The 24,000-nt window shown below is 38.7% G+C and overlaps 2 protein-coding genes across 4 annotated transcripts in view; both read left to right on the top strand.

Annotated features, from left to right (window-relative positions):
* Positions 1 to 714: 714 nt before the first annotated feature.
* On the top strand, positions 715 to 14,757 carry cenpk (centromere protein K). Of its 2 annotated transcripts, none has more exons than XM_062033579.1 (10): positions 715 to 815; positions 3,761 to 3,859; positions 3,935 to 3,991; positions 6,552 to 6,615; positions 8,303 to 8,349; positions 8,421 to 8,503; positions 8,604 to 8,702; positions 9,987 to 10,089; positions 10,219 to 10,272; positions 14,045 to 14,757. In XM_062033579.1, exons 1-10 carry the CDS (start codon positions 813 to 815, stop codon positions 14,198 to 14,200), a joined length of 765 nt encoding a protein of 254 aa, XP_061889563.1. In that variant the 5' UTR covers positions 715 to 812; the 3' UTR covers positions 14,201 to 14,757. The 2 variants fall into 2 exon arrangements, with proteins under 2 accessions (XP_061889563.1, XP_061889562.1); XM_062033578.1 differs by having other exon boundaries at positions 9,987 to 10,107.
* Positions 14,758 to 19,394: 4,637 nt separating this feature from the next.
* LOC133639898 (stromal membrane-associated protein 1-like) overlaps positions 19,395 to 24,000 on the top strand; it is a 21,600-nt gene continuing 16,994 nt past the window's right edge. The window contains exons 1-2 of one of the 2 annotated variants that reach the window (XM_062033584.1): positions 19,395 to 19,697; positions 20,588 to 20,721. In XM_062033584.1, coding sequence (XP_061889568.1) covers positions 19,580 to 19,697; positions 20,588 to 20,721 — 252 coding nt within the window. In that variant the 5' untranslated portion in view covers positions 19,395 to 19,579. The remainder of the gene's footprint in view (positions 19,698 to 20,587; positions 20,722 to 24,000) is intronic. The other variant, XM_062033583.1, reaches the window with a different exon arrangement.

Below are 24,000 nucleotides of genomic sequence, written 5' to 3'. Positions count from 1 at the left end.
ATATCATAGCAATTGTATCCCATTCTTCTCCTATGGACAACTAATAATCTCTGAGAATTTCATTAAAATACATGAGCGCTAAAATAGAGGAAACGAGCAAAATGTTGATGAAGAAACAGTGACATCTGCTGGCAGATTAGGGCAAAGGCATTTATACCACACTACAGTTCAGTTCAGATCAGTGTCAGTTTATTTCGAACATGCATACGATACAATGTAATTCATCACATATTTCCAGTTGTTTCATTACAGCACGTCCGAAAAGGAGTAGGAAGAAGCAGAGCTTATATAATTCTACCCCTTTTCATATCATAACAATAGTATCCCGTTTCCTTGTTCTCTGTTTGTAACCGAACAGTGAATAAATAAATAATAAATAATACATAATAAATAATAAATAATAAATAATAAATAATAAATAATACTAACCGCGTTTTTTGCCTTGCAACCGTGCAACGATTTGGTGTAATGAACTGTAATACTCTGTGTATTTTACATTTTAAAATGTGAAAAGTCAGTGCAATGTTCTGTTAGGTTCTTTTAGTTGCGATATGACCAGAAATTACTTTTAAAATGTTTTTTTTAATGAAACTATAGGTCAAATTTTAATAGCAGGGCACGAAAATATAAATTAAAACATGGGTTTAGGTTTTACAACTATAAACGGTTGAGACGTCTTTTAAAAATGGGACTGCGCATGTCAGCGCAGCATTGACGCTCTTTAACGCTCTCTGAAAGCGCGGGAAACTGACGTCATCACCATTGGCGCGGTTTTGCGAAAGAAGAAGCGTCTGCAGGAGCACAAAACAATTATGGTGAGCATTTGTCCCTTCATTTATGATCTTACAATGACTCCGCTGGTGCTGTCGGCGCGTTCGCTACTTGTACATGTCGTATTTTAAACAGTTCAATCACGGATCTGCAATGATAAACGAAATTACAGCCGCCCGAGTTGTAATCGAAATGAATCATGATGTATGTATAGAGTTCATATTTCAAGATGACACTTTCGGAAGTCATTGGACACATAGTCCGCACTTTTTACACGTATAGGATGTGTTGAATCGAGTTGAGTTTATTTGGAACATGCATGCATACAACATGATACAACACAATTTCCAGTTTCTCTATTCAACATGTTCGAAAAGGAGTAGGAAGAAGAAGAGCTTATTTAATCCTACCCCCTTTTCATTTACATAGCAGTTGCTAAAACTTTTGTCCACTTGCTGTTCTCAATTAATTCACTCCATAACTAGTAACTTAAAAAATAAATAATAATTAACAGCGACCCCAAAAGGGACAAGCAGTAGAAAATGCATGGTTGGAAGTAAGTTATATTTCATGTGGTGAGATAAATAAGATTATGTAGAAAATATCAAAACCTATTTAAAAAACTATAAAACCTGCATTAGCCTTTCCATCCTTACACTTTCCAGCCTTTGTAACTGAGCTACTGTGTGGAACAATTTCCCTTGTGGATCATTAAAGTTTGTCTAAGTCTAAATTAATGGATTGTTGAAATAAATTCAGAATGTTTATCATGGTTTTTCTTCTTTGTACTCTGCAAAGACTTTAAGTTTGAAGAGTTCCTTGAAGTGGATCATAGTACATTGTTTGATTTCTTTGCTTATTCCATTCCATAATTTAATTCCACTTACTGATATACTAAAGGTTTTAAGTGTTGTATGAGCATACAAATGTTTTAAATTAGATTTTCCTCTAATATTATATTTCTCCTCTTTTGTTGAGAGTAATTGTACATTCTTGGGTAGCAGGTTATAGTTTGCTTAGTGTATAATTTTAGCTGTTTGCAAATGCACCAAATAGTTGAATTTCAATCATTGTGATTTAATAAATAAAGGGTTTGTATGTTCTCTATATCCAACATTATGTTTTATTCTTATTGATCTTTTTTGTAATACAGTTAGTGGATGAAGTGCATATTTGTAGTTGTTTCCCCATATTTCTGCACAATAACTCAGATATGATAACACTAGCGAGCAGTAAAGAATATGAAGTGACTTTTGGTCTGGAATATGTTTTGCTTTATTCATTATTGACGTGTTCGAAAAGGAGTAGGAAGAAGCAGAGCTTATTTAATCCTACCCCTTTTCCTTTACATAGCAGTTGCTAAAACTTTTGTTCACTTCCTGTTCTCAACTTTTTCACTCCTTAACTAGTAACATTAAAAATTAATAATAACATTTTTTTTGTCATAAGAAAATACAATCATGCGTGCTTACGGACGGTATCCCTGCAGACTGTATTGATCTATATTGATATATAATGTAGGAACCAGAAATATTAATAACAGAAAGAAACAACCCTCAATGTTTATTTATATAGCCCTAAATCACAAGTGTCTAAAAGGGCTGCACAAGCCACAATGACATCCTCTGTACAGACCCCACATAAGGGCAAGGAAAACTCACCCCAGTGGGACGTCGATGTGAATGACTATGAGAAACCTTGGAGAGGACCACATAAGTGGGTAACCACGCCCCCACCCCCTTTTGGGGGAACATATTCTAAGTAACAAAGACTTAATTTAGAGTTATTTGGACACTAGGGGAACATATTATAAGTAACAAAGACTTAATTTAGAGTTATTTGGTTGGGGTTAGGGTTAGGGGTGTATAATAAGGCCATGCAGAATAAGGCATTGATAAGTACTTAATAATGACTAATTAAGAGCCAATGTGTTACTAATTTGCATGTTAATAAGCAACTAATTAATGGTGAATATGTGGGTTCCCTCCGGGCTTCCTCCCACCTCCAAAGACATGCACCTGGGGATAGATTGATTGGCAACACTAAATTGGCCCTAGTGTGTGAATGTGAGTGTGAATGTTGTCTGTCTATCTGTGTTGGCCCTGTGATGAGGTGGTGACTTGTCCAGGGTGTACCCCGCCTTCTGCCTGAATGCAGCTGAGATAGGCTCCATCACCCCCCGCGACTCCAAAAAGGGACAAGCGGTAGAAAACGGATGGATGGATGTTCCCCATACTAATGTGTTACCAAAAATTTATTAATTAATTAATTTTCATATGTTTTAAACTTTGATATGCATACAAATATTCAATTGTTATTGGTGTGAATTTTGGGCACCTCGCCATTCGATTCCGATTCTTGGGGTGAGGATTTGATTCATAATCGATACTCGATTCAACACGATTCTCGATTCTAACTGATTTTTGCAATGTATTTATTTGGTATAATAATAACAACAACACCATAACAAAACAGTTTACAGGTTACAAAACCTTCTTTTGGCTGCTGACGTATGACACATACGTGCACCAAGTAAGCACAGCGATGGCCTAAAAAAAATGTTTTTGTTTTTTTTATTAATTTGTCCAAAAAAAATGGAATAAATTCCATTTTTGAAAAGTACTTAAAAATCGGGATTCGAGTGTGATAAATACAAATTTTTAGCACCCCTAATTATTATATACCATATGATAGTTTGTAAAAATAACAATAAATACTTAAATATCTGCTTGTCACCTTGACTTACGATTTCAAAGCAAGTTATCCATCAATTTGTACGTACAAAAATCAAATAACCAAATGCATACGCAATAATATAATGAGGCCATTATACTTTTATATTCTTACATTCACTGTTACAAGTGGCCCTCTGAGGGCAGCCATGACTGCAATGTGGCCCCTGACGTAGAGTGTTTATGCCATGGGCTGGCCTTGGTAGGATACATGTGCCCACTGTTCCTTCTTACGCCACCCATCCCTGTGTGCCCAGGATGAAGTGCCCGCTGACAATGCCGAGTCTAAGCTGTCAAAAGCTGCGCAGGAGGAGCTAATGATCAGATGTGAGCAGCAGTTTGAACAGCTAGAAAAGGTACTTTTGTGTTCTCTTGCAAATTCAACTTACACTTCTTTGGAACCTAACAAAATATATATTTTTTTGTTTCAGCTTCAAAATGAGATTATTCTATGTGAGCCAGATTTAAGCGAAAACCCTCAAGAACAGGTGAGGCCACATAATGTGAAATTGGAGGAAACACCGTATTTTTCGGGCTATTTAAGCCGCACCCACCAAATTTGAGAAGAAATAAATATTTTTACATATATTAGCCACACCGGACCATAAGCCGCAGGTATTTACTGGTACAAAATATTTTATAAATGTTTATTTACATACCTTAATAGTTTCCAAACGGTACCTGTCACACGGCAGTAAAACGGCTGATCAAACAAAACAGAAGTCAAGCAAGCTCTCCAATCAGCTAAACAGACTAAATAACTCCACGGTGGCGTCTTGGTGAATTTATCAAAACTGAAACAAAACAAAAATAATGCCATTGTAAGTGAATAATACTAACTGTAAACTAGTTGTTTTTGTTAGCTCGGCAGGCTAGCAGCAGCAGTTTGTTGGTTCTGACGGCAGCTCTTTTGAATTGTTCACTGGTTTGTGTTACCTCTGCTTAATAAATAGATTGAATGTGCTTTCATAGCTGTATGTTCTTGTTTGTATTGTTTGGATGGCAGGTTTGTCACGTAAATCAATGATTTGTTGTTCAATATTCCCTCCGTTGAAATTGTATTGCATGTTTGAAATAAACTGAAACTAACTAACCCTTAGAGTTACAGTGCAGTCAAGTATTTTTGGTGTTGTATTTTACTGACCAGTTCCTCAAATTAAAACCTTGTTTATTCCGTGTTTAAGATGTGTGTGAGCTACTCGAGCTCAGCTCCCCTCTCTGCATGGAGGAAGGGGAGGACAGTTCCACGTCAATCACTTGTCCATTTGGTTATTGGTAATGGTTTAGGTTTATTTTTAAACACTATACAGATAGGTGAACATTTTAGTCTAGCATGATCAACTCTGGATGGATTTATTTTGGGAGCAAAATGCAATGAAAGGGTTAAAATCTGTATACGCACGCGTGCTTCTGTTTTTTTTGTTTTTAAACTTCAGCAAATGCAACTAAAATGCTCGCACTGTACAGTGCTGGTGTTAGCATATTTGCTAATGCTAACGACGCTAGCTTGATTACATTACAATAGCACGTACAAATATGCATGAAAACACTCCTACAGACCTCACACATGGGACGGTCCAGTAAGTATGAACGGTTTTAGTTATATTGTCAAACTTACAAACGTTACTTGGAGTGATGAGTGAAGAATTTTTTTGAGCAGAAACGCTAGACAAATAGTAGACAAAAGGGGATATACCGTAAAATCAGGATTCTTAGTCGCTATTTATTCCCCTCACTTTGAACTCTGCGGCTTATAAAACCGTGCGGGTAATTTATGGATTTTTCTTTGCTGAAGGGCATTATAAAAAGTGTAGGAAAAAAAACAAGCTAATACACTGAGATTGTGTTTTATTGTTTGTGCTATGGCGCTCTTTTTTAGATGAGCTTGCGCACTAGTTTTCGGAAGTACAATTGCTGTTCAGTCTTCTAGCTGTCAATAGCGTTTCTACTCGTATGAATTCTTCATTTATGACTACAAGCAGCGTTCATAGGTTTTACAGTACAACTAAAACAGTTTATTCTTACTAAACCGTCTCATGTGTGACTTCTGTAAGAGTGTTTTTATGCATATGTGTACCGGTACTTGCTATTTTAATGTAATGACGCTAGCGTTGTTAGCATTAGCTAATATGCTAACACTTTTACGAGTGTCTGTGTTAGTGTTACTAACTTAAAATGGCATTATTTTTGTATTGTTTCAGTTTCACAAATTCCTCAGTAAATTCTCCATAACTTCACAGTGGAGTTATTGAGTCTTTTGAGCTGACTGGAAAACCAGCTAGCTAGTGGGTTCATGACGATGAATTGTGTTTTGTTTGATCACCCGTTTTACTGCCGTGTTACAGACACCGTTTAGAAACAATTACGGTATGCAGATAAACATTTGCACAATCTTGCTGTGTAAATAACACATTTCGCAACGTATATATCTGCGGCTTATAGTCCAGTATGGGTAATATATGGGGGGAAATCCCTAAAATTTAGTGGGTGTGACTAATATACCGGTGCGCTCTATAGTCCGGGAAATATAGTACTTCCAGTTCAAGGCAGGAAACTAGAAGTACTTTTTCAACCCAAAACCCCTGCACTGACCAAATTCGTCCAAAAAAATGGCACAATAGCACAAACAATCAGTGTCTCTGTCAGTGTTGTATGAAAACTGTTTGTTGAATACAAAACATTGTGACCGTTAACGAGGAAAACTCCATAAGTTAGCCGCACTGTTTTAAAAGCCGCAGGATTTAAAGCGTGGGGGGAAAAAGTAACGGTTTCTAGTCAAGAAAATACAGTTTATCAAGCCGAAGTGTCAAAATATTATAAATGCTAGTTCAGCATAAACCATAAACCACAATAACAAACAGTAATTGTTAATACTTCTCTGACAATAGCATGACAAATAATTAATAGTAAAGTGTGTAGTGGATTATAGAAGTGTACTGTGCAAGGGTATCAAACTACTTTTCTTTTTTTTACGTGCCCTAATGTAAAAGTAATGACAATCATGTACAGTATATGTATTTCAGTATTAATGACATATGTATTTTCAAGTCAGTGAATCGGCTGTTGGCAACCGAAGCCGAACTGGACCGGTGGCGCACAGTGGAACCTCAATGTAAGTAATAATGCAGACATTACAACATTCAGAGTACAAAACCGAAAACCGGTGAAGTTGGCACGTTGTGTAAATCGTAAATAAAAACCGAATACAATGATTTGCAAATCCTTTTCAACCTTTATTCAATTGAACACACTGCAAGGATACTGAACTTTCGAATTGGAAAACTTTATTCTTTGCTAATATTAGCTAATTTGGAATTTGATGCCTGCAACATGTTTCAAAAAAGCTTGCACAAGTGGCAAGAAAGACTGAGAAAGGTGAGGAATGCTCATCAAACACTAATTTGGAACATCCCATAGGTGGACAGGCTAATTGGGAACAGGTGGGTGCCTGATTGGGTATAAAAGCAGCTTCCATTAAATGTTCAGTCATTCACAAACAAGGATGTGGCGAGGGTCACCACTTTGTCAACAAATGCATGAGCAAATTGTCCAACAGTTTAAGAACAACATTTGTCAACGAGTTTTGCAAGGAATTTGAGGATTTCACCATCTAAGGTCTGTAATATCATCAAAAGGTTCAGAGAATCTGGAGAAATCACTGCACGTAACATTGAATGCCCGTGACCTTCAATCCCTCAGGTGGTACTGAATCAAAAACCAACATCAGTGTGTAAAGGATATCACCACATGGGCTCAGGAACACTTCAGAAAACCACTGTCATTAACTACAGTTGGTTGCTACATCTGTAAGTGCAAGTTAAAACTCTACTATGCGAAGCCAAAGCTATTTATCAACAACACCCTAAACGCCGCCGGCTTCGCTGGGCCCGAGCTCATCTAAGATGGACTGATGCAAATTGGAAAAGTGTTCTGTGGTCTGATGAGTCCACATTTCAAATTGTTTTTTAAATTGTCGTGTCCTCCGGACCAAAGAGGAAAAGAACCATCTGGACTGTTATAGGCGCAAAGTTCAAAAGCCAGCATCTGTGATGGTATGGGGGTGTATTAGTGTCCAAGACATGGGTAACTTACACATCTGTGAAGGCACCATTAATGCTGAAAGGTACATACAGGTTTTGGAGTGCCATCCAAGGAACGTCTTTTTCATGGACGCCCCTGCTTATTTCAGCAAGCCACATTCTGCACGTGTTACAACAACGTGGCTTTGTAGTAAAAGAGTGCGGGTACTAGACTGGCCTGCCTGTAGTCCAGACCTGTCTCCAATTGAAAATGTGTGGCGCAATAAGAAGCCTAAAATACCAAAATGGAGACCCCGGACTGTTGAACAACTTAAGCTGTACATCAAGCAAGAATGGGGAAGAATTCCACCTGAAAAGCTTCAAAAATTGGTCTCCTCAGTTCCCAAACGTTTACTGTGTGTTGTTAAAAGGAAAGGCCATGTAACACACTGGTAAAAATGCCCCTGTGCCAACTTTTTTGCATAAAATTCTAAGTTAATGATTATTTGCAAAACAAATGTACGGTTCTCAGTTTGATTATTATATATCTTGTCTTTGCAGTCTATTCAATTTAATATAGGGTGAAAAGGATTAGCAAATCAGTGTATTCTGTTTTTATTTACGATTTACACAAAGTGCCAACTTCACTGGTTTTGGGTTTTGTATATCCAGATCCTGGATATATCAAGAAAGTGAGAGTGTGGATTTTGTGTAACCCAGGCAACAAATCAAAGAAAGGAATTGCATTTAAATGTTATGTATTTGTTTTACTCTGTGAAGTGCTGGCAGAAAACCCTGAAGTTTTACTTAAAGCTGGAAAGGAAGAGGTACTGTATGTGTACAAAAAAGGTATATGGTTACGACATAACATTCATGTTAAATTCTCTCTCTTCCACAGATGCGCAAGTTGTGCTCTGAACTTGAGATGGTTCTCTCTTGTGTTGAAGCAAAGAGAGACAACTTGAGAGAAACTAAAAAGCTGTACGTTATCTATTTTGTTTGCTTAAGTGCATTCATTAGTCTCCCGTCATGCGTTGTGCTCTGACTATTTACCACATTTCTCGCTTTTTGTGTGTTCCAGTGAAGAGAAGTGGTTGGAAGAGAAACGGCAGGTGCTAAATGCTGCCACCAGTCATGCTAATCACATACAAGAGCAAAATGAGAAATTATCAGAACACAGGTGAGTGTGACGGCAAAGTATAGTTTAATATACAGGATATGTCATAGTAATACTGCCTGAGTAAACCATATGAATATATTCTTATTCTTACTCCTGAAAAATACATGCATAACTGTACCCCTTATAATACATAAACTGTATATTCTGCGGTTATTCTGTAAATTGTGTGTACTGTAAAGTTTTTTTATTGTAGGTGTCCCGATCTTATATATATCTGGTATCAGCCGAAGAATAAATATTGGATGATATTGGCTTGCATCTTAACCAGGGGTGTGGCCTAAGTGTGACTCGAAGGCCATTTGCGGCCCGCAGCTCTGTTTTTTTTTTCCACGGCCCAAGGCTTATTTTATAAATGCTATTACCAAGAAAAAAATATGCAAAAGTGGGATAAAAGCACAAACAGGTGTAATGTAAAGAGAAAATTTTGCAGAGCTGCCATGCAAGCTGTCTTTTACTTTAAAGCTGTCATCACTCAAAAAATAATAAATTAATTAAAATCAATGTTGGTTTGAATTCAAATCAATTATTGACCTATTGTCTCTCTAATTACCGTATTTTTCGTACTATAAGTCGCAGTTTTTTTCATAGTTTGACCGGGGGTGCGACTTATACTCAGCAACAGATGATGCTCGGGATAGTTCATCCACAACTTTTTTCTTCTCCTGCTCATTGGGATCTGGCACAATCTTATCGCTGAAGTGGGTGCGCGACGGGATGTCGTAACGTGGCTCAAGCACGTTCAGCATGTGTTTAAAACCCTTGTTTTGCACAACGGAGTCTGCACCTATAAACACACCGATTAAATAGTGCGGGGCGTTGAAGCTCTTCCGTTACTCCGCTCGCCATGACCACGCTGTGTGTGGACTGAACGTGCAAACAACTTTTTTTTTTTTTTTTTCCATATATCAAACCACGGATCACGTGTGTCCCTCCGCTTCCCACACCCACACCCAGACACACACACAGAGCGCACCTCTTTTCTTCTCTCCCTTGTGACAGAGGAAGATTCAGAAGGACGACACCGCAGCACTCCAATAAAACACACTCAGATCTTCTGTTTCTAGCCGATACTGCATAAAAAATAACGTAAAATAACGCAGTAACGCATCATGTAGTAACGGTAACTGAGTAACTGAATATAAAAAATAACGAGTTAGATTACTAGTTACCGCCGAAACTAACGGTGTTACAGTAACGCGTTACTTTGTAACGTTAGTCCCAACACTGGTCAGTCCTGAAAATAAAAATGATTGTATTGATCGTGTGTGTCCACCTATATTCTAGTGTGCTGCAGGACACCAAGGACAAGATCCAGAAAATGAAAGTCTACCAAGAAAAACTCATGGAGTCTCTGGGAGAAATTCTAGAAAAACACATTCCGCCCCCGGTCAGTGCAACCAAGAAGGTGACTTGGTGTTGTTGTTGTTGTGACATTGTTGTTGCAGCTCAGACACATGCAACATATCTGCCGTTTATAGTCAAATATAGCTCAATATGATTTTTTTTTTCTTTATAGAATATCCCAGAGGATACAAATGAAGATTTGATTTCACTCAGTGACATTCTCGAGGTAGGTTGTACTCTGTAAACTATGGCCCACGGGCCGGAAACGGCCCGCTAGCATACAAAATCAGGCCTGCGGATAAATCAGAGGCAAGATAGGGCGGGTCATGGAACCAGGCAGGGAAATCCCAACAGACAGCCCAAATGACGACAACAGAGTCGTAGAATAGAAGAGGGAATATTCAAATGGGCGATTTATATATTAAAAAACTAGTGGAAGATGGCAGAGGAATTCTCTTCTTTCTATGTTTCTTTTTGCGATGTAGACGACGTCCAGGAAACCCACAATGCGTCTACTTGGCCACATTTGGACAAATGTATGCATCTGGATAAACATTCATTTGAGTTGTTTAGCATGTAAGTCCAAATCAAAACTGTTCTCCAGTTGCCAAGTCGGGCATATTTCGCACAAGAAATGCTGCCGAAAATGTATGCCGATGTGAGGAATATCATAGTCGCACAATTAAGTCAAGTCACTTACTTGGCGCTGACCAGAACCGTACAATTGTGACAGTCCATTACATCGTCGACTGGGAATTAAAAAGTGTCTGCCTGCAAATGTATTTGTTATTTGAGTTTGATACATTTTGTATTATTTGCACAGCTATGTTATTTATTTTACGTATCAATAATTGTTTTCTATTTTATTTATGTTATGTAATTCTGTGCTACTTAGACAGTTTCTTTTATGTGCTGTTAATACCAGAGGTGGGACCAAGTCATTGCTTTGCAAGTCACAAGTAAGTCTCAAGTCTTTGCCCTCAAGTCTCGAGTCAAGTCCCGAGTCAAGACAGGCAAGTCCCGAGTCAAGTCCAAAGTCAAGACTGGAAAGTCTCAAGTCAAGTCACAAGTCCTGCATTTTGAGTTTCGAGTCCTTTCAAGTCCTTTTAACCACAGACTAATATTTTTACACAGATTGTGTATGCTTTTAGCTGTATTTATTTATTAAAACAAGTGCATTTGAAACAGCAGGAAAAAAAATAGTACTGACATTGCAATTCATAATAGCACTATTAACCAGTCATTTTAATAGTTTAAACAATTTTAAACATTTAACTCATTCCTTTACAGAATAAACACATTTGCAAAAACAAGTGCAACTGTACTTATTTGTACAAAAGTGTTAACATTGTATTTCCATGGCATATTGCATTGTAACTAGTTCCACAGCAGTTTCTATTCTGTTCTTACCTTATCTCATTGATCTCATCTCATACTGTATGTGTGTTTATGTGTGCGTACACATGAAAAACATAACAAATACATGAACACAACAATGAACAGAGTTGTACTTTTTAGATGTCAGGGCCCTATGCAATATGTACACATATTCTTAATATAGTATACATTTTAACTGACCTTTATTTGACTATGTTTGTCTTTTTGTAGGTGGCTAAAATATGCGGTGCTGCTGACCGCCGTCTAACGTTATGTTACTGTGTGTGATACAATGACTAACGTAACGTTATGTGTAGGTACCTCATGCAACCCTGCTTAAAAAAATTACTTGACAAAAAGTATGAATAAGGAAGCAATCTGCAGTGGACGCAACATATTGCTGTGTTTGAAATGATGTTATAACCATAGACATCTTATAAGTAGACGCAGTATTGGTTGCTGTGACGCGAGCAAATTGCATCTTGAAGTGGTGATGAGGAGCCGGCGAGCAGCCTAAACTGACAGTTGACAGGTAGAAAACAAAGATGCCGGGCTGGTGTTCAGCGTTTTCCTGCTCAAATGAGCGGACTGTTGAAAATAGGAATCGGGGGATTACTTTTCACAAGTAAGATTTAACATTAATGTACTTTTGGTTGTATTTTATGAAAATAACATTTAACACAGAGTTAAGAAGGAGCAAAGATCTTCAATATTTGTATGTGAAAATCACAAACAAATCTTCTGGGGGAGGATGACGCCCCTACAGGGGTTTGGTTTACAAACTTTCAGCCCCCCCTAAAACAAAATTCACCAGCCGCCACTGATTATGATGCATTCTCATTTTAGGCAAAATATAAGACAATACTTTCTTAACAGTATAATTGTAACCAGGAATAAGTCTTCAAGTAACAATATTCAAATACTAACATTGTTGGGTAAGACAGCATTTGGTTTTATTCTGAATCCAGTGAAACAGATTGGTGGTTTTAGCTGATATAAAGACTTTCAGGTGTTTATATATGTTTAAGTATTTGGCAGACGCTTTTATCCAAAGCGACATACATAAAAAATACATATATAACAATCACTGTAAACATTATCATTTAAGGGAAGAATGTAATACAAAATATCAATACAAAGTGTCAAGACAGAATAAACTCTCTGCTGCTGCAGCAACAGAGATACGGTCTATAAGATATATAGATACCTAATGTATTCATACATTGTTTATGTAGGATATACGCATGTATACATAACGTAATTATATTGTTTCTTTAACTTAAAAATAGCTGACCGTTTTTTTCCCCCTTCTCTGGGTTTATATTCCCAGTTTTGATCTCGGACGTCTGGTCACTTATAGCATATAAGAATATTCTATTACTGTTAAGCAAACTATGAATAATAAAACATGTGTCCGTTATCATAGCTACACGTATGACAAAAAAGCGCGTGAAAATGAGTGGTATTCAGTGAGGTAAAATGAATTAAATGCGCTGACAGTTCATTGCTCCTGCCAAATGAATTGCACTGAGTGGAGCGGATCACCACTCCAAGATGGCGGCCCCGCGTCTCGTCTGCGCCAGTAAGCAGTAGCGCTCGATGCTGCGTCTACTTATAAGATGTCTATGGTTATGACGTTAGCAGTGAGTTTACAGCCTCACTGATTTAACTACACAGCAAATAAAAGTCATGTTACTTAGCCAATAAACGTTAGCTTACATTCAAAACTTACCCTTCTTTGTGCAACTTCAAATGTCGAACGAAGTTGGAAGTTGTTGCGTCTCCGTCTGTAATATTCGAACTGCGTGATTTGCATACGGCAATTCGTTTTTTGTTGACCAAGTCGTAGTTTTTATACCCGAACGAAACCAACTTTGGTATAAATGTTTCTCTCTGCCGCATTGTTTGACAACTCTTGTTCATTGGTTGTCCTGCAATTTGATTGGCTGAATGCTGTGTGATGAAAACAATGTAGATCTAATTTGATTGGCTGTTGTACTGAGAGCACACACGCTGACACGCAGCACACACGCTGATAGACATACACGTACAAAATGAAAGCTACGGAGCGCTCCCAAATAACTTTTTAAACTTTAGGTTTTGGGGAAAGTAGCAAGTCATGTCAAGTCAAAAGGCTCAAGTCCAAGTGAAGTCACAAGTCATTGATGTTAAAGTCTAAGTCAAGTTGCAAGTCTCTTTACATTTTGTCAAGTCGAGTCTAAAGTCATCAAATTCATGACTCGAGTCTGACTCGAGTCCAAGTCATGTGACTCGAGTCCACACCTCTGGTTAATACCCATCTTGACTAACTGGGTTAATAAAAGTGCCGCTGACTGTTTACAGTACAGTTGTCATTCACTTCAATTTCACTGAATCTCGCTCAAAAATGAATATCTTTATATGTATACTTTCACCGCAAAATATATCGAGATATATATCGAATATATCGAGTTTAAATAAAAAAATATCGAGGTATACTTTTTCGTTCATATCGCCCAGCCCTACTTGGGAGTAAAGCCAAATATATATTTTTGGCCTGCCACCTCAAATAAATGAATGTATGGAAAAGACTGCACCATATTCACAGCTTACCTATAACCACTGTCTCTTGTCCCTTTCAGCTGCTCATGAACAAGGTCCTGAACACGTCACATGACCCTTACGTGACAATAGACTCCACTTTTTGGCCGCCATACGTAGAGTTGCTGCTCCGGTATGGTATTGCTGTGAGACATCAAGAAAACAACTTCAAGATCCGCCTGGAAACGTTTTTCTGAAGCAGTTGAGCATTTCAGTTTCCTTTTTCATACCTGGTATCTGGTCATTTTGGTGAAAACTATCAGTGAATAGAAGCATTGCTGTTTACAGCGCATCCAAAATGTTCTTATGTGGCAGCCTGATTTCAAAATGGAATTAATTCATATTTTTTTCTGAAATATGTACGATCCAGCACAGCTCTTAAGGTGAGGGAGAAGTGAGGTTCATACAATATGCAATAGTACAGCCACATTAACTGGCATCCCTTTCAATAACACACTTTCTGGATGCACTGTGTACCCGTAGGACAAAAACCGACATACGGCTACAAGATCTGCGTCAAATGTATTTTTTTTTGTTTTGTTTTTTTGTGGTTTGCTGCACTGCATGACGTGGAGATGGCTCAATATTTAGGTGCAAAAGAAAGTGATAGGTAACCACTATAATGTTTGTATAATGTACAGTGGACTACGTCATGTTTGTTTGGTATACTTTGTTTTCACTTTACCCCTCATGCACATTATGTAAATATGTAATACATCTGATCATGGTTTCATAAAGTTAATTGTATATGTCTTCTTCTTCTTTTCGTGTCTTTGAAGCATGTGGTTATATGACAGTTTCCCATTTCTTTATACAGTCTTTTGCATTGTCGGTGCACTGGTTGGGTAGCAGAGGACAGACGAGGCAGTGCTGCATGGTATGGTCCTATTGTATGTGTATTATGTATGTTTTGTATTGTTCCTCGCGTTGATACATTTCTTGTTCAAAAACTATCAATCAAAGTGTATTTATATAGCCCTTAATCACAAGTGTCTCAAAGGGCTGCACAAGCCACAACGACATCCTCTGCTCAGATCCCACATCAGGGCAAGAAAAAACTCAACCCAATGGGATACAATGAGAAACCTTGAATGGGAACCGCAGATGTGGGGGGACAGGATGGAGCTAGACCCTTTAGTACAGTGTTTTTCAACCTTTTTTAGCCAAAGCACATTTTTTGCGTTAAAAAAATCCGGAGGCACACCACCAGCAGAAATCATTAAAAAACAAAACTCAGTTGACAGTAGAAAGTTGTTGTCGCAATTGTTGGATATGACTTTAAACCATAACCTATACTATAGCTCTTGTCTCAAAGTAGGTGTACTGTCACCAGCTGTCACATCACGCCGTGACTTATTTTGAGTTTTTTGCTTTTTTTCCTGTGTGTAGTGTTTTAGTTCTTGTCTTATTATGATGTCTTTTTATTTTTTTATTTTCCTGTAGCAGTTTCATGTCTTCCTTTGAGCGATATTTTCCACATCTACTTTGTTTTAGCAATCAAGAATATTTCTGTTGTTTTTATCCTTCTTTGTGGGGACTTTGTTGACAGTCATTGTGGATGCCGTCTTTGCTCCACAGCAAGTCTTTGCTGTCCTCCAGCATTCTGTTTTTGTTTACTTTGTAGCCAGTTCAGTTTTAGTCTCGTTCTGCATAGCCTTCCCGAAGCTTCAATGCCTTTTCTTAGGGGCATTCACCCTTTTGTTTATTTTTGGTTTAAGCATTAGACATCTTTTTACCTGCACGCTGCCTCCCGCTGTTTCCGACATCTACAAAGCAATTAGCTACCGGCTGCCACCTACTGATATGGAAGAGTATTACACGGTTACTCTGCCGAACTCTAAACAGCACAGACACTCAACAACAACACATAATTGGCAGACTATAATTACTGGTTTGCAAAAAATATTTTTAACCCAAATACGTGAAATTAGATAATCTCTCACGGCACACCAGACTGTAACTCACGGCACATAAATACACATATATACAGTATAGATGTAATATAATCAAACTTTCTTGTTCTTGTCAAACGTCTAGCAGCCGCATTTTGTACTAACTGTAATCTTTTAATGCTAGACATTGGGAGGCCCGAAAATAATTTACAGTAATCGAGATGAAAGAAGGCCGTTTTAGTGACACTCTTGATGTGTGACTCAAACGAGAGAGTTGGGTCGAAAATAATACACAAATTCTTTACCGAGTCGCCTTGTGTAATTGTAATTGGTTGTCAAATGTTAAGGTGGGCCACTGAGACACTATTGTTCATTTCTAATTTTTTAATTATTTTTTATTAATGTTTTTAATGATAATATCAATGAGGGTTTTTTTTTTTTTTTAATCACTACTATTTTGAAATTATTACTAATATTGATGCTGTTGTCGATAATGTTCATTTTTGTTTCACTACATTTGTATTGTTCCGTGTCATGTTTGTGTGTCCTCAATTGCTCTCAATTGCTCTGTTTGTTGTTATTCCTAACATTGGTGGGACGGGTTTGGTTTTGGAATTGGATTGCATTGTTGTGGTATTGTTGTGTATTGTTTTGTTGATTTATTAATAAAAAAAAGGGGGAAAAAAATGTTAAGGTGGTATTATTAAATAGCAGGGCCGATAATCAGCATTTCCCTTTTCTTAGCATTGAGTTGCAAAAAGTTAGCTGACATTGTTTAATTTCATTAAGACATCCCTAGATGACTACAATCCGGCGTGTTGGTCAGCTTTAGGGGCATGTAGAGTTGGATGTTGTCAGCATAACAACGAAAGCTAACACCGTATTTGCGTATGATGTCACCGAGTGGCAACATGTAGATCCTGAAAAGTGCAGGGCCAAGAACCGAACCCTGGGGAACTCCACACGTTACCTTAACATAGTCCGAGGTCACATTGTTATGGGAGACGCATTGCATCCTGTCAGTAAGATAGGAGTTAAACCAAGACAAGGCTAAGTCTGACATACCAATACGTGTTTTGATACGCTTTAATAAAATATGATCGACTGTATCGAAAGCAGCAACATGGATGACACATCAGCATCCATTCTTAGCATTAGATCATTAGTCATTTTTGCGAGGGTTGTCTCCGTTGAGTGATTGCATCTGATCATGGTTTCATATAGCCGAGGATCGGACCGCCAAGTGCCCTTTCTTCGGCTGTCGCCCAGCTCACATTGCACCCGACCTCTATGGCCCCTGCTATGGGTGGTGAGCCCATTGGAGGGGGGACCCACGTTGCCTCTTCGGGCTGTGCCTGGCCGGGCCCCATGGGGACAGGCCCGGCCACCAGGCGCTCACCATCGTGCCCCACCTCCGGGCCTGGCTCCAGAGGGGGGGCCCCGGTGACCCGCGTCCGGGCGAGGGAAATCTGGGTCCTTCGTTTTTATTTTTCATGGAGGTCTTCGAGCTGCTCTTTGTGTAATCCCTCACCTAGGACCAGTTTGTCTTGGGAGACCCTACCAGGGGGCATAAAGCCCCCGGACAACATAGCTCCTAGGATCATTGGGACATGCGAACTCCTCTACCACGATAAGATGGCAGCTCAGAGAGGAGTCATAAAGTCAATTGTATGTGTAATATGTATGTTTTGCCTGTTCTATTGTTCCTCGTGCTAATTGATTGATTGATTGATTGATTGAAACTTTTATTAGTAGATTGCACAGTATACAATCCAATCCAATCCACTTCATTTATATAGCATATTTAAACAAAAATGTTTCCAAAGTGCTGCACAACAATATTAAAAACAATATTCAAATATTATCCTTAGCGCCACCAATGACTGAATAAAAACAAAAAATAAATAAATATAAAAACAATATAAAATATATATAAATATAATAATATAAATATAATATTATATATATATATATATATATATATATATATATATATATATATATATATATATATATATATATATATATATATATATATATATATATATATATATATATATATATATAATATAATATAATAATATAAAAACAACCATTGTGGTGAAGAATGAGCTGAGCCATAAGACAAAGCTCTCAATTTACCGGTCTATCTACGTTCCCATCCTCACCTATGGTCATGAGCTTTGTGTTATGACCGAAAGGACAAGATCACGGATACAAGCGGCCGAAATGAGTTTCCTCCGCCGGGTGGCGGGGCTCTCCCTTAGAGATGGGGTGAGAAGCTCAAAGTAAAGCCGCTGCTCCTCCACATCGAGAGGAGCCAGATGAGGTGGTTCGGGCATCTGGTCAGGATGCCACCCGAACGCCTCCCTAGGGAGGTGTTTAGGGCACGTCCGACCGGTAGGAGGCCACGGGGAAGACCCAGGACACGTTGGGAAGACTATGTCTCCCGGCTGGCCTGGGAACGCCTCGGGATCCCCCGGGAGGAGCTGGACGAAGTGGCTGGGGAGAGGGAAGTCTGGGCTTCCCTGCTTAGGCTGCTGCCCCCGCGACCCGACCTCGGATAAGCGGAAGAAGATGGATGGATATAAAAACAATATAAAAATAAATATGATTAAAAACGATTTTAAAGGTTAAAACCGATTAAAACAGTAAATAGAAATCAAAATGTATAAAAAACACAGAGGACCACACAACTCACGTAGTGTTAAAAGCCAAAGAATAAAAGAATACAGTACATATTCCATACAATTGACCACTAAATGGTAACACCCGACTGAATAAAAACAAAAAATAAATATATATAAAAAACAATATAAAAATAAATATGATTAAAAACGATTTTAAAGGGTAAAACCAATTAATACAGTAAATAGAAATCAAAATGTATAAAAAAACACAGAGGACAACAGAGGACCACACAACTCACGTAGTGTTAAAAGCCAAAGAATAAAAGAATACAGTACATATTTCGTACAATTGACCACCAAATGGTACCACCCGACTGAATAAAAATAAATAAATATAAAAACAATATAAAAATAAATATGATTAAAAACGATTTTAAAGGGTAAAACCAATTAAAACAGTAAATAGAAATCAAAATGTATAAAAAACACAGAGGACAACAGAGGACCACACAACTCACGTAGTGTTTAAAGCCAAAGAATAAAAGAATACAGTACATATTCCGTACAATTAACCACTAAATGGTAACACCCGAATACGTTTTTCAACTTCTTTAAGTCGGGGTCCACGTTAAATCAATTCATTGTAATGCATTTCTTGTTCAAAAACGATCAAATGTTTTTACACAATGTGCCCCAAGTTTATGTCATTTAAGGACAAGTGAACGTGTTCCTAGAGTTCTTTTTCACAGAAAGTTGAAAAACGTGACCTGTGTTTTTTTATTATTTTTTTCAATCGAAACGTGATTGTGTCAAAACGTGGTGCGTCACGTGACGTCATCACGTCCGTCCAATCACGGCCGTGGTGATGCCTGCGTCATCTGGAGAATTCCTGTGGGCGGAGAAGCGATTCCGGTTCCGGGTGTTTTCATACCAGTCGGCGTCGTTCGCTTTTCCGATTATGGTCTTTTATTGGAAACTTTTCTCGACCATCGACGGATTACAGTAGTTTTTTTTTTTTTTTTTTAAAGTCTGACTAGTGAGTAAAGAAGCGAACATGACGACCCGCTCGGAGAGAGAGAAGGCCCAGAAGCTGAATGAGCAGCACCAGGCCATCCTGTCCAAAATGCTCCGAGAGGAAGACAACAAGTACTGTGCCGACTGCGAGGCAAAAGGTACACACTTTAGATTGTCAAAAAAGGGTGTTGTTTTAAAACAATATTCCGTCTTTTTACCTCCACTTTCCTATACGTGTCAAACCCCCATTGTATTATCTGTGTTAGCTTAACAAGCCAACTCCAATGTGTGGAACAAGCGTAGTCAGCTGACACCGCAAGAGTGCCCTCAAGCTAAGTGGCTAACTAGCAAGCTAACGCCTTTCAGCTACATGACAGCATGTCGACTTTCCCAACTTCCTGTATTCAAAGCACATGTCCAGCTGTTCCCTTCGTCCATCCATCAATTTCTACCGCTTGTCCCTTTTTGGGGTCGCGGGGAGTGCTGGAGCCTATCTCAGCTGCATCCGGGCGGAAGGCGGGGTACACCCTGGACAAGTCGCCATCTCATCACAGGGCCAACACAGATAGACAACATTCACACTCACATTCACACACTATGTGTTCTACAAAATGGTGTAATTGCATAGTCATACTTCTGCCTATTGCCTATTACCTGACACCTGACATGTTAGCTACTTCTCTTTGTTTATAATGTCTATTTTCTATTTCCTGCTGGATCTACTCTCTATTTTATGCTGCTACTGTCACATATACTGTAATATTGTACATGGTCATTGGTATATATTGTATATAAGTTATAGACATAATATAATGTATCTGTATATATATTATTCTGTACACATTATGTATATATTCGTATATATGTTAGATTTTTTATCACTATATTAGTCTATTTATACCTGCATTGTCCTTTCAATCCTTACACTTTCCATCATTGTAACTGAGCTACTGTGTTGAACAATTTCCCATGTGGATCATTAAAGTTTGTCTAAGTCTAAGTTCAGCGTGGTCTGATCCACCAACGGGTCATCTTTTTTTTTTACCAGGTCCGAGATGGGCGTCCTGGAACCTGGGGGTGTTTATCTGCATCCGATGTGCCGGCATCCATAGGAACCTCGGTGTACACATATCCCGAGTGAAATCGGTGAACTTGGACCAATGGACCTCAGATCAAATTCAGGTATTGTTGCTTCCAAATAATTTTGAATTTTACTTTGATATATCTTAGGGCAGTGTTTTTCAACCACTAGTGTGCCATGAGATACAGTCTGGTGTGCCGTGGGAGATGATCTAATTTCACCCTATTTGGGTTAAAAATATTTTTTGCAAACCAGTAATCCTAGTCTGCCAATTATGTGTTGTTGTTGAACGTCTGTGCTGTCTAGAGCTCGGCAGAGTAACCGTGTAATACTCTTCCATATCAGTAGGTGGCAGCCGGTAGGTAATTGCTTTGTAGATGTTGTAAGCAGCGGGAGGCAGCATGCAGTTAAAAAGGCGTCTAATGCTTAAACCAAAAATAAACAAAAGGTGAGTGCCCCTAAGAAAAGGCATTGAAGCTTAGGGAAGGCTATGCAGAACGAGACTAAAACTGAACTGGCTACTAGGTAAACAAAAACAGAATGCTGGAGTACAGCAAAGACTTACGGTAGAGCAAAGACGGCGTCCACAATGTACATCCGAACATGACATGATAATCAACAATGTCCCCGCAAAGAAGGATAAAAACAACTGAAATATTCTCGATTGCTAAAACAAAGTAGATGCGGGAAATGTCGCTCAAAGGAAGACATGAAACCGCTACAGGAAAAAAAGATAAAGCCATCCAAATAGGAGCGCAAGACAAGAACTAAAACACGACACACAGGAAAACAGCAAAAAAACCTCAAAATAAGTCACGGCGTGATGTGACAGGTGGTGACAGTACACCTACTTTGAGACAAGAGCTATATTGATGCATGGTTGGTTATGCTTTAAAGTCATATCCAACAATTGCGACAACGACATTTTACTGTCAACTTAGTTTCGTTTTTTAATGATTTCTGTTGGTGGTGTGCCTCCGTATTTTTTTCAATGCAAAAAATGTGCCTTGGTTCATAATGGGTTGAAAAACACGGTCTTAGGGAGTTGTGCCTCATATTATTATAACTGTCTCACACTTTTCATGTTTAGTTAAATTACAATTGAGGCTATTGTTACACTTAAATGCACATAAAGAGGACCTATTATGCAAAACTCATGTTGTTACCAAATGGTACCTGTTTGTGTATTTTGGATCGAAAATTTGAAATCAAACCATGGAGGCATAGCGGACATACAGTCGTGGTCAAAAGTTGACATACACTTGTAAAGGACATAATGTCATGGCTGTCTTGAGTTTCTAATAATTTCTACAACTCCCTTTGTTTTGTGATAGAGTGATTGGAGCACATACATGTTTGTCACAAAAAAACATTCATGAAATGTGGTTCTTTTATTAATTTATTATGGGTCCACTGAAAATGTGACCAAATCTGCTTTGTCAAAAGTATAAATACAGCAACATACATTATCAATTTTGGTGATGTAGAAAAGTTACAATGAAATCAAATTAGCTCCGTGGCATGGCCTCTTAACTTCATGTGTGTGATTATGATTGACGACACCTGTTGACTTCTCTGAGCCCATTTAAATAGGGCTCATGTGATATAGTCATTAGACTCGGTTACAAACGCGACAATGGGAAAGTCAAAGGCACTCAACACAGATCTGAAAAAATGAATCATTGACCTGAACAAGTCAGGAAAGTCACTTGGAGCCATTTAAAAGCAGCTTAAGGTCCCAAGACTGTCCACCAATAAGCTGGTCTGCAATGAATTGGAAGCTGCTGGAACACAGGTGCCAGTGTCCACAGTCAAGCGTGTTTTGCATCGCCATGGACTGAGAGGCTACCATGCAAGAAAGAAGCCCTTGTTCCAGAAGCGACACCTTAAGGCTCGTCTAAAGTTTGCTGCTGATCATATGGACAAAGATAAGACCTTCTAGAGGAAAGTTCTGTGGTCGGATGAAACAAAAATTGAGCTGTTTGGCCACAATACCCAGCAATATGTTTGGAGGAGAAAAGGTGAGGCCTTTGATCCCAGGAACACCACCCTACCGTCAAGCATGGTGGTGGTAGTATTATGCTCTGGGCCTGTTTTGCTGCCAATGGAACTGGTGCTTTACAGACAGTAAATGGGACAATGAAAAAAGAGGATTACCCCCAAATTCTTCAGGACAACCGAAAATCATCAGCCCGGAAGTTGGGTCTTGGACGCAGTTGGGTGTTCCAACAGGACAAAGACCCCAAACACACGTCAAAAGTGGTAAAGGAATGGCTAAATCAAGCTAAAATTAAGGTTTTAGAATGGCCTTCCCAAAGTCCTGATTTAAACCCCATTGAGTGTGGTTCCCCGGCGCCACAGTCCGAGACAAGCATCGACTGCAGCGCATCGTACGTGCTGCTGAGAAGGTTATTGGCTGCAAACTCCTACCCCTCCAGGACCTGTTCTCCTCCAGGACCAGGAGGCGTGTGGGTCGGATCACAGCTGACTCTTCTCACCCTGGACACAAACTATTCTCCCCTCTCCCCTCAGGCAGGAGACTACGGTCCATCCATGTCCACACTTCCCGCCACCTGAACAGTTTTTTCCCCTCGGCCATCAGGCACATGAACAATAACAAGATCTGATAGCTCAGTTACTGCTCATGTTATTCTATTCTGTGTTACGTGTTTTATGTTGCATGATTGCGCCAAGTAAAATTCCTAGTTTGTGAACCCGTTCTCAAACAATGGCAATAAAAACTGTTCTGATTCTTCTGATTCTGAGAACATGTCTACGCCATGCCTCCTTGGTTTGATTTAAAATTTCCAGGAATTATGCAGATCCCAAACACAGGTATCCATAGGTAAGACACGTTGGCTTTACATAAAAGGACCCTTTAAGTGAATAATTCATACATGCATTCACCATGAAAATACACACCTCTACATACTCTTCCTGGCCAAAAAAGGTAAAACACACTGATATTTTATTGGGCTGCTTTTAGCTTTTAAATATACTTTCACCGTTACATCATTTCCACAAGCTTCTGTCACAGCGTTTATCTCTGTTCAAGTTGAATTAAAATGTCACCAAGATCTTGTATTTATGACTTGTATTGTATAGATGTGCAGGTCTTCTCTAGCACATCCCCTGAGAATCCTAATTGGGTTCAGGTTTGGACCATGCTCTCTGAGCCTTCACAATTTGAGCACGATTGTGATCTTAGAAATATGTATGTGCCATCAGGAAAGAGAAAAATAATTGATGGCATAAGGTCATTCAGTATATTCACTTAGTCAGATTACTTCTATCACAGCACAATGTTTAACCTTGGCCTGAACAACTGCAGCAACCCAACCCTATTTTCTTACTTAAATCTAGGTTTTGAAATTTTTTGG

This window comes from Entelurus aequoreus, linkage group LG22 (assembly GCF_033978785.1).
Source record: "Entelurus aequoreus isolate RoL-2023_Sb linkage group LG22, RoL_Eaeq_v1.1, whole genome shotgun sequence".
In the NCBI taxonomy this organism is placed as follows: Eukaryota; Metazoa; Chordata; class Actinopteri; order Syngnathiformes; family Syngnathidae; genus Entelurus; species Entelurus aequoreus.
The sequence above is the reverse complement of the archived record's forward strand: the minus strand, read 5'-3'. Positions and strand labels throughout refer to the sequence as shown.

Excerpts from the sequence above, each read along its gene's own strand:
- cenpk (XM_062033578.1), top strand. Across the intron at positions 3,992-6,551 it reads GCGAAAACCCTCAAGAACAG|TCAGTGAATCGGCTGTTGGC; the intron begins GTGAGGCCACAT and ends TGTATTTTCAAG. Across the intron at positions 10,108-10,218 it reads CGGTCAGTGCAACCAAGAAG|AATATCCCAGAGGATACAAA; the intron begins GTGACTTGGTGT and ends TTTTCTTTATAG.